The sequence below is a fragment of the Herpailurus yagouaroundi genome, unplaced genomic scaffold (genome assembly GCF_014898765.1).
Source record: "Herpailurus yagouaroundi ecotype Mexico unplaced genomic scaffold, PumYag 162, whole genome shotgun sequence".
Taxonomy (NCBI): Eukaryota; Metazoa; Chordata; class Mammalia; order Carnivora; family Felidae; genus Herpailurus; species Herpailurus yagouaroundi.
In genome coordinates this window covers 70017855-70029116 of record NW_024412403.1, presented here as the reverse complement: position 1 = coordinate 70029116, position 11262 = coordinate 70017855, and the positions used below count along the sequence as shown (strand labels likewise).

At 46.5% G+C, this 11262-nt stretch overlaps 1 protein-coding gene across 6 annotated transcripts in view; it reads left to right on the top strand.

Moving 5' to 3' along the window:
* The window catches only part of MYLK (myosin light chain kinase), a 279895-nt gene that overhangs the window by 89786 nt on the left and 178847 nt on the right, over nt 1-11262 (top strand). For 3 of the 6 annotated variants that reach the window (XM_040484718.1, XM_040484715.1, XM_040484714.1), the window contains exons 1-2: nt 3511-3657; nt 9366-9533. In XM_040484718.1, coding sequence (XP_040340652.1) covers nt 3628-3657; nt 9366-9533 — 198 coding nt within the window. In that variant the 5' untranslated portion in view covers nt 3511-3627. Of the gene's footprint in view, nt 1-3508; nt 3658-9365; nt 9534-11262 lie in introns of those variants that run through there. The other 3 variants (XM_040484717.1, XM_040484716.1, XM_040484720.1) reach the window with 2 other exon arrangements.

Here is an 11262-nt window from a genome sequence, read left to right as displayed (position 1 = left end):
GCAATAATACCTGATAATGGAATGAACACACATTGGGATTGTTGCTAGATTGTGACAGAAATGTGTCTTTTGCTAATTTAGTTATGATCAGGGTCTCTGGTTCTGGCTTTGATATATTTTTTGTTTTGCATGTGACTTCTATTGCAAAAAGTTTCTCTCAGCCTGTTCTCATTAAATCCCAAATTAAGCAAGAATCCCAACAGGAAGAGAACAGCTCCAGGAGACCAGGCCTCGCTCGTTCACACTGTGTATGTGGTTGGGTGTGTTTATTTGATTTGATCTGTGTGTGTGCGTGTGTGTGTGTGCGTGTGTGTGTGTCCCCTTTTAAGAAAATTTAAAAATAACTTTCTGCCAAAGATGTGGGCACTCAGAGTAGTGTTGCTGAGCCGACATCCTCCTCCCGCCCGTGGTCTGCTGCTCTGCTGATGTGGCCAGGCTGACGTGGGCAGCTCATCTGCCTGTGGACACCCAGCCCTCCTTTAATGTGCTTTTCAAGAGGAAAGACCCAGGAAGCCCAAGGGAGGGGACAGACTGCCTGATGGCTCAGGGAAGAACTCCACTATGGGGGACACAGTGGGCTGGCTTTGAGTAATCTCACTTGGGAAGCTGAGGACCTGGATCCAAGTCGCCTGGAAGTGCCGGCAGGAAACCCCAGCAGGAAACGCAGAAGGTCTATCCAAGGCAGGACATCATCATGCCTGTTTCACACACTGGAAGACTGAGAAGCAGAGTAGGAAAGATACACGAGTTACATGCCTGGTTTAAAGCCAGATTAGCACCCATGTGTCTGGAACCAAGTACCTGTGGGCTCCAGAGGGTAGATTTTTTTTTTTATTGTTGTGATCTGTTCACCCATTTCTTTTCCTACATCCTCTCTGTAATGTTCTCGAGATTCCATGCAATAAAGTTAAGTGCTGTCATAGCTTGGAGGAGATTTTTTAAATTCTTTTTTAGCTCGAATTTCTATTCATTCATATATTCCACAGGTATTTATTGAGAATGTATCATGTGCTCATTAATATTGTAGGCACTGGGGACGTGGTAGTTAGTGAATCACAGGGGGCCTGTGACCCGGTGGAGTTTGTGTTCTAGTGGGGGAGACAGATGTTAGTCCTATACATGCACAACTACGTGACTGTCAACTATGGTCTGTGGGACAAAGAGGACATAAGGGATTTGATGCATGCTGCTAATGCTAACATGGGGCCCGGCCTAATCATGGGGCCAGAGATCTGTGTCCAGTGTTTCCAATCAGCCCTTTTGCACTTGGGCAGTTGTTTTGATTTTGCTTCCGAGCCTCAGTACTGGAATTTAACAGTTGTTCTTTTAAGTTTCCTCTCAAGCTCTGGTCCATTTTGCTGACTTTTCAGGGCTGTATTTAACAGCCAGCATGTCAGCTGTTCCTACTTGCTTAGTGTAACCCACAGGACTGATGGACACGCCTCCCATGTTTTTGTCCATACCATTGTCCTTGGTTCTGTCCAGTTCAAAATGAGTTTCCATTCTTGTTGCCACCACCAGAGACCTCCATCTAAGACTTAGAACCAGATTCACTCTGTTCCTCAGTGGTGAACAGCATTGTGTTTTGGATTTATTTCTTCCTTTATTAGCCATAAAGTATTAAGATATTTGCCATGTCTTCCAGAGGTCTGGGGTTTATTTATATTCAGTCTTGGCCAAGGACTTAATTGACTTAAGGGTGTTCTCTTCATCAGTATCTGTCTCTACTTCAAATCTCTCTGGGGCACATTTGTTCAACCATTGTCTTTGGAAGAAAAGGTAGAATCAAATTAGATACTGTTTCACCATCTTCCCACCCATTCTTCAAAGCCACAGTCTACTATTCCTGTAAAACCACTTTTCCCTTTCCAGTTGTGCATTTTTAGGAGGGTAGACATGAGAGCACATGGTGATGGGCAGAACAAGGGGCTGGGTTAAAGCAACAGTTCTCAAAGTGTGCCCGCGGGGGATCTTTGGGATCCCCAAGACTCCTTCAGGGGCCCAGAGGTCCAAGTCATCTTTGTAATAAGATGGCATTTGCCTTTTTCACCCTCTTTCTCTCTCAAGTGGAGTTTTCCAGCAGCTTCAAATACTGTGATATCATAGAAGGCTGGATGTGGAAGCAGATATGAAAATCTAGTGCTGTCTTCTGTTAGCCAGACATTAAAGAAATTTGCAAAAATGAACAATTCTTCTTACTAAACTTTTATTTTGGAAAATAATTTATTTTTGTTAAAAAATTTTTTTTAATGTTTATTTATTTTTGAAGGAGAGAGAGACAGAGCATGAGCAGGGGAGGAGCAGAGAGAGAGGGAGACACAGAATCTGAAGTAGGCTCCAGGCTCTGAGCTGTCAGCACAGAGCCTGATGTGGGGTTCGAACTCACCAACCATGAGATCATGACCTGAGCTGAAGTCGGATGCCCAACTGACTGAACCACCCAGGCGCCCCAATATATTATTTCTTTTAAAAGTGTTATTTATGTTAACATATAATGGGCTTCTTTTGATGTTTTGAATGAATTAGTATTTATTAGTTTTGATTTTGAATGCTGTAAACACTGTCAACAATAACTCATAAGCAAAAGCTCTTTGGGAACCTCACTAAGTTTTAGGAGCATAAAGGGGCTCTGAGACCAAAGAGTTTGAGAACTGCTGAGCTAGAGGGTAAGGGGTCACCTAAGTGTTACAGGAATCCCAGTTACTCAAGGATCGGACAGGGCCCAATGGAAAAGCTTAAAGTCATGTCATTGCTGATTGAGACATCTGCAGTTTGTCCCATGGCGTGAGTTGCATAGGATGAGAGATCCCTTTGGAACTATGGAAATCCTCTCCCCTGGAGGAGAAGGACTGGGCGCGGCATCACCTTGCTACCATGTATTAGAGGCATGCACCAAGGACCAGTCCTGCAGCTCCACAGGGGTCAGGATGCACCCTGCTAGGTCCTGTGCACGACTTGAACCCTTGGAGTCTGGCTCACATCTCAGCCCAGATTCCTTAAGATAATTGCAGCACGGGGTTCCCCATCCATCTGTTCCCTGGGCTTGCCTCTCACTACAGGGACTGTATGCAGGGCTTCTCTAGCTTAAGGAGTAAAGAACTGGTCTCAGGAGGCACACGTCCCACGAGTCCTGTGTGCTAATCCCATGCCAGATGTGCCAAGGGGTGAATGACAGTCCAGGCAGGTTGTGGATCTGGACAGTCCAGGCAGGTTGTGGATCGCCCCTCCGAGGGCTCAGCTCTCTGCTTGACAGCCTCCCCCCTTCCCTCCACACTGAGATTGGAATCGGCAGCTCTGAATGAGTAAAAACCTGTGAGCTTCCTCTCCTGGACTCCCTGGGACTCCACTGAGAGCCTCTACAGCTGGCGGCCAGGGGTTTCAAAGGTCACCCCAGCTGGGTGGATTAGAACAACAGATCTCCCTGACTGAGCGGAGTTGGCTGCCCCGGCGGAAGGCAAGTTGCAACATCTGCGAGCAGAGTCAGGCACACGCCCCTTAGCTTTTCAGTCTAGCCCTGGGCTCCACAGCGTCCCTGGCTCTCCGTCACCGTCTTCCTTCTCAGACGGACCTTGGACAGGAATCTCTGCAGTCCACTGGTAAAGCGTGGCTGCCCATGCGGCCCGACGCATGGGAGAGCTGCCCGGGGAAGAGGCCACGGTAAGGCATGTCAGTTCTCTGGTGTATGGCCCTGCCCCACCGCTTGCTTCTGTGGGTCACAGCAAGTCCACCTGGCACAGCCTGCAGCCAAGGAGAAGCTCACTCCGGTATTAGAAGCGATTAGGGAATTGGTCAGGATTTGAGTGCACAGCAGAGTGAAGATTAAGGTTTGGGGGGGCCGGGGGGGCGCCCCCGGAGGAAAGCTGTCGTTGCCTGGGGCCCTTGCACCTGGGTGGTTTGCTGCCTCCACTGCGTGCCAGGACTGGAGGGCGGGTTCACGGCTGGCTGCCAGGCTTCCAGTGCACAGCCTGCTGGGAGCCTGGCCCTATAGGGAAGGTATGGTATTTCCAGGATGCCTTGCTGCTAGCTCAGGTGCCTAGAGACCACAGGCATTTAAAATGTATGTACTTTGGGTAGAGAAGAGGACAGCTGGTTTCTCTAAACTTGTTCTGCTGTATCACTTGGTCCCTAATTTGTAAACTTTTCTTCAGAGTCTTTTTGCCTCAGAGTTCACTCTCTTTGGGCCATAGTTGAAAATGTTCTTTTCTGGGTTCAAGAGACAATTTAGAGTGCTTTTGATCAAATTAAAGTCAAGTTAACTTAGTGCTGCTTTGGATGATTAATTATGTTACTTGTAAAAACCTTATTTGGAGGTGAGCTTTGGCCCGAGCATTGGGGGGGCGGGGGGCTGTTCTAGCTCTCTTTGACCCCCCTCCTCCATTTTTTTCTCTTCTTAATTCTCTGTCCTTTGATCTGCATTTAACTGGTATTGAACGAATCTCTGAGCTGGGGTGTGTTTCCAGCAATTGAGCACTGCGTGCCAGTAGAGAAATTATTGCAGAGTTAGCCAGCTCCTCTGGTATTCTCAACTGGAACATGGTCATCAGGCTGCAAGAGAGATTAGGAGGAATAAGAATGGTATGGTTTGATTTATTATTATTATTATGATTATGATTATTATTATCATTTTAAAGGTTTTTTTTTAAGTAATCTCTATACCCAATGGGGGGCTTGAACTCACAACCCCGAGATCAAGAGTCTCATGCTCCACTGACTGAGCCTGCCAGGCACCCTTGATTTATGATTATTTTTTGATAGAACATTCCAAATATGTCAGTAACCATTACTTCTCAATGTAGACAGATTCTGTTTATGCTGCTGATGGCAGTGGGTGGGGTGATGGGCTGAGCGAAGCTGTTTGGTGTGTCTGGCCAGCCTGGGACTGGACTCTGGTCCTGCTCGCCTAATAGTTAAGTAACCACCCCACCCCCTACCACCACCTTATGGGGGACTGGATGTCTCCTGGCTATATTGACTTGCCTGTTCCTTTTCTAACCATGAAGCCAGACCTCCCCTACATATAGATGACTTTTATCCTCTGTGCTCTTGGAGCCAAGCACTTTCCCAGTGATGATAGCATCCAGGGCCTTCAGGAGATTTAGAGGGATCTCAGAAGATCTTGGTTCAGGACAGTTTGTAGAGAGGGTCCTGAGCCTGATGTCACCACTCTTCGTTTCCAGCTGCCCAGAAAGCATAAGGGGGACAGTCTTGTGTCTTCCAAAGCCAGACCTAAGAGCAGAAGGGGAGGCACATTCCCTGTCCCCTGTCCTCTGTGTGGTTCCTAAGCTTCTGCTACTACATCTCCCTTTACTGGGGACAGTAGGAAACATCTTGTCTGGGTCATGGGGCCCTCTAGGAGGCCTGCAGGGTATGACTGAGGTCAGACTTGGGTTTGGTTTCTACCTCTTAGCTCTATGACCTTGGACAAGCTTTATTGGCTTTCTGAGCTTGCCTCCTCCTTTGTGAAAGGAGCATAGTCAGAACTGCCTTGTAAGACCATGGGGACTGCCCGTTCTGTGGCAGTGTTGGAACAGACGTGACGCTGCTGAGGGAGGCTGCGGTGGTCCTGGAGCCCTCCTTCCCTGCCTCCTCACAGAGTGCTGCCATCTACTTCCTACTACTGGTCACAGTAATCCTGCTCAGATACTTTTGCCCTGAAGGTCACTGGGCTGGCCTGGGCTCCTTGCTGTTCTCAGTGGAGAGGGTTGATGTCCTGCAGGGTCGGGAGAGTGGTTTCCCTTTGGGACCTGGATGATGGCAATGTTGATCAGCTACCACTGATTGAACCCCTTTCATGCTGTTCTGTGTGTTTTATATGTGCTCTCACTCAAATCCCATCCTCCCTGTGACACTCTGAGGCTGATGTTATCACAGCCATTTTACAGAAAAGGAAACTGAGGCCGAGAGACTTGAAGTACCTTACAGTTCACAGCTGGAAAGTAACAGTGCCCCTGGATTTGTGGCAGGGTCTGATCCTCATGAAACCTATGCCCTCCCCTACCACCTCCCCGTGCTGGCAACAGAGTGTATCTGTCCCCTCCCCAGTGGTATCAGAGGAGGGCACAGCGAGCAGTGTCCCCTCTAGGGGATGGTCCTAGGTAGCTGTGCAGGACTTAAGAACCCCATTCCTTCCCTACCACCGTGTTACCACACTTGCCACGCACATGTCATTGTTCATTGCTGTATCCCAAGCACCTCACTTGGCACATGGTTGGTGTTCAAGAGATATATTTTACTTGACTGAATGAATATATCCTGACTTTTGCCATTAAAATATCACAACTACTTTGAAATTGTTGTGTGAACATATACAAACACGTGATATAAATATGGCAAAATGTTCTTTGTTGAATCTACATGATGGGTATTTGAGGTACTCGTTTTCTCATTCTTTCAACTTTTGTGTATGTTTGAAATTTTCCATAGTAAAACTTACTTTGAGTTTAAAATTCCTATATCATTCAATTCCTATCGTTATCTTCCTTGTAAATATACACTCACATAACCCCCTGATATTCCACTGTGTTTAACCAGTTCCCACTGTTGAATATTTAACTGGGTCTTTCTTTCTATTTCTACTCCACAGGATAATTTTTCTATTTCTTCTGCTATAAATAATGTGATTAGCCTTCTTAGATATAAATTTTGTGCTGCGTCTCTGATTCTTGCCTAATAATACATTTTCTAAATGGAGGCTTTCTGGGAGGAGAGATAGACTTTTTTTTTTTTTTTTTTTTTTTTTCCAGAATCTCTCTGCCAAATTGCTTTCTGGAGAGATCACACCAATTTACATTCCCCCCAGGAGGGTGTGAGTGAAACACCTTACCACAGTCTTCCCGGCACTTCATGTTATCTTGTTTTTTAAATGCCTGTTTGGTCAGTTTTTGAAAAAGAAGATAGGTTGTTCTTAATTTGCGCTCTTGCATTCTTACTGAGACCAGGCAGTATCCATATTTGTTCAGTGGTCATTCGGTGTCTTCAGTGAGCCACCCACATCATAGCCTCTGCCCATTTATCTGCTGGGCTGTTTTCTTCTCAGATGTAAAGTATTCCAGTCCTTTGTTTTCATTGCAAACACTTGTTCCCAGACTATTATCCATCTTCTAATGTTGTTGATGGTATGTTTTTTGTTTGTTTTTAATTTAAATTCAAGTCAGTTAATGTACAGTATAGTCTTGCCTTCAGGAGTAGAACCCAGTGATTCATCTCTTATGTATGACACTCAGTGCTCATCCTGAAAAGTGCCCTCCTTAACGCCCGTCACCCATTTAACCCATCCACCCACCAACTTCCCCTCCAGCAACCCTCAGTTTATTCTCTGTACTTAAGAATCTCTTATGGTTTGCCTCCCTCTCTTTTTTTAATCTTATTTTTCCTTCCCTTCCCCTATGTTCATCTGTTGAGGTTCTCAAATTCCACATATGAGTGAAATCATATATCTGTCTTTCTCTGTTTCGCTTAGCATACTACACTATAGTTCCATCCATGTTGTTGCAAACGGCAAGATTTCATTGTTTTTCATTGCTGAGTAATATTCCATTGTATATATAAACCACACCTTCTTTATCCATTTATCAGTTGCTGGACATTTGTTTGACATGCAGAAAAATCTTAATTTTATATGTGATATGCTAACGGCTGTCTGCTTTTTCACTTGTTACCCCAACCTCAGACCCTCTTTCCACCAGCCAACTGACTGCTTACAGGAGGCAAGAGAGCCAGTGGTTAAGAGTAGGAGCCCTGGCACCAGACTCCTGGGTTCAAATGCCAGTTCTGGCCCCTACTAAACGCCATGACCTTGGGCAAATTTCTTAATCTCATTGTGCCTCAGTTTCTAATCTATAAAATGGGGATGATAAGATTATCTGCCTCATAGTGTTGTGAGGAGCAAATGAGTTGTTATTTAAAAGTGCTTAGCATAGTTCCTGATAGATAGTGCTACATAAGTTTTGCTTCTACTGTTATCTACTGCCGTGAGCCTGTGAATCTTACCATTTGGAAAGGATTTTGTTTGCAAAGTTAATACCTTTTCAGCAAAAGAGAAAGCTAAGTTTGTCAAGCAGGGGATGTGCCCTGTCACAAACAAACCTAAGTCTTTGTTACTTTAACTTGAGCTTCAGAAGACACATGCCTATTTTATTGTTAGATGTTGTTAAACTTACACCAACTAATTACATGCCCCAGATACCACTGTTCCATGGCAAGTAAGACGTGGTCCCCAACCTTGAGTTGTTCCAGCCTGGTGAGGCTCCCACCTGGACTTGGAACCTTGAGCAGGGATACTTAAGACATTATTCCACCTGGTGCCCGTGGGTATCCAGTGACTTTGGGGTCTGACCGCCCAGCTTCTTCTCAGCTGCTGCTTGTTCTCCCAGCCTTGTCCTCCAGTCTTTTCTGTGCATTTGGGGAACTCCTCCTCCCCCATCTTTCCCACAAATCCCTTCTCTACTTATGAGAACCCCTGAGTCTCTTTCTGTTGCTTCCCACCAAGATCTGAGATTCACACCTGTTACCAATTCCACTAAGGAAGTTCCTTTGTTCCTGCTAACATGCCAGTCCCCATCTACATCCTGTCCTGTCCCACCTGGGCCCTGTGCCAGGAGCCGGGAGCCTGAGGTATTCTTGCCAGTGATGCCATCATTTTGCTTTGTCTCTTTGGGCTAGTGACTTACCCTCTCTGGGCTCAGTTATAAACAGAAGAATTTGCCTGAATAATCTTAGAATGTTCCCTTCCCTAATGTTCTGTGACCTTCGAGGCTTTCCACAATCTAGTCCCTAGATGTGGGATGTCCTCCCTAGATGTGCTTCCTTCTCTCCATTCATCTGTTCACTTTCACCTCACTTCACCTGGGCCGGGATTCTTGCTGTTTTAACCCCAACTCTTTCCTTTCTGGGAATATGGATCCTGTTTTTGTTTAGCCTGTGAACTCTCATAGTTCACGCAAAAGCAGCTTTTACTTTCTGCCATGAGTGCCTGATGTACTTGTTGATCCTGAAGGGCCAATGACTATTAACTACTGATTTTAGATGTCAGTTGTAGAAATGCTGAGATCAGCTGGTCTCTCCATTCTTATCCTACCTGCCCCTTTCCTAGAAGTTCTCCATTGGGTTCTGAGGAGGCCAGCATGTGGTCCTGGTGCTGGTGTCTGGGCCAGGCTGGGACTTACCCTGGCAGCCTTGCGTGTGGAGCACACAGAGCTTCTCATTCCCAGAGAGGAGCTCTAACAGACCCTGACGTAACGGGGTGCCTGTTCCCCACAGAACCCACGACACAGGGGCCCCACCAGCACACTGGGAATGCTCGCCACGCATAGGGATGAGGGCCTATACTTTGTCTCATCTGACCTGGTCTTCCTTCCTGTTTGCAGACCATGGGGGATGTGAAGCTGGCTGCCTCAACACAGGTTTCCAAAACCTCCATCAGTGTGGATCACTCGAGAGTCGGTTCCATGCCCCTGACCGAGGCCCCTGCTTTCATTGTGCCCCCTCGGAACCTCTGCATCAGAGAAGGAGCCACCGCCAAGTTTGAAGGGAGGGTAAGAAGCATGGCTGGAGGGGAGGCTGGAGAAGAGATGGGCAAGGTCATCACTGCTTCTCGAGCCCTTTCCTCAGCAGACTGGATCTGGCGGAAGGCCTGGTTTTCTTTGGACCCACACATAAAGTGAATGTATTTCAGTTTGACCGACTTCTTTTGTTTATGATTGACTTTGGTCTGTGTCGGACAGCTCGAGGGTGGGAAGTGGCACTGAGATGTTTTGCTGTTAATGTAGGCCATTACATTATGTGCTGCCTAATTATAGAAGATGACATGGGCTGGTGGCAGGAACCATACAGCTTGGGTTTAAATATGTGTCCTCAAATCTGGACAGCTGAGAACCGACTGTAGCTTTTCTTTCACTTTCTTCTTCAAAGGAGTATTTCATTAACTAGCCCTCTCATGTGTCGTCTTGGCACATCCAGAATAGTGGGGTGGAAGATAAGACCCCTTATCAGTTTGGTCCCCTTGTGCTAATTAATATTGGTCTCTTACCCTTACTGGGCCTCCATTTCTTCTGCAAATGGGCGTGATAATTCCTTGCCCACCTTGTACTAGAAAGGAGAAGAAGAAGATGAGGACATTGAAGAGTAGCTGTGAGAGTCCTGAGGTTATTATGCCTGAGTGAAGGGACCTGTGGTGAGCTGCTGGCTCAGGCCTCCAGGACGTCAAATTATCCACCTGACATGGAGATGCATGTGCAAGTCAGGAATGTTTGCAAGTAATATTTGTCCTGGGATTAAACGTGGGGAATCTACCCCAGGAAACACTTTAGAGGCTAGAAGGCTTTGATTGAGCAAAAGACAGCTGAGGTGATGAGAAATTCATAGGTTGCGTTATAAATCTACAATTTAAGAGCAGGCTCCTATGTGCTTGTGGGAAGGATGGGGTCAAGTGCATCACCGTCCCAGATGACACCGGACCTTGCCTTTGTTTAAGCACTAGGTCTGGCTTTGTGCAGGATGGCCCTCGCCATCTGGAGAGTGTGCAGGGTGCCCTGGGATGGACGCTTTGCATGGTCCCTGTGGTTAAGACTGTTTGCCAGTGAATCTGACCTTCCCCCTGAAGAAGATCATGGGGGAATGTTGGTGATGCTGCTGAGGGTTCTGTTTCTTCTTTCTGGGCCCCTGCTGGAATGAGAGATCTTTTCTGTTGCCCTGACCGCGGGCCCTGCATCCCCACAGCTGGCAGGAAAGAAACAACAGAAGAATCCCTGGGGATTTAGAAATGGCTTAAAGCCATGAAAAGGAGTGACATACTGATACACGCTGCAATGTGGATGCACATTGAGAAGATTATGCTAAGTGAGACAAGCCAGGCACAAAAAAAGATCACATGGTGAATGTCCTCGTGGGTATGAGATGTCCAGAATAGGCAAACCTATCATAGATCTGTGGTCGTTGGGGGTCAGGGGGGAGTGGGGAGGGACTGCTAATAGGTAGAGGGTTTCTGTTGGAGATGATGGAGGTGTTCTGGAATTAGATCATGATGGTGGCTGTTCCACTTTGTGAATGTGTTCTAAAACACTGACTTTATACTTAAAAAACAAAATATAAAAAATGAACTTGAAAAATAGCTTAGCAAACTGATCTCACCTCCAATACCTATACTCCTGCCCAACTGCCTCTGAGAGACGAACTCCTCCTCAAATTCAGGCAGACATGGAGACGAAGAGAGGACTTAGCTTCCTTTATACGTGGTGGTGCTTCTGCTTCCTTTGCTGCCTTTGG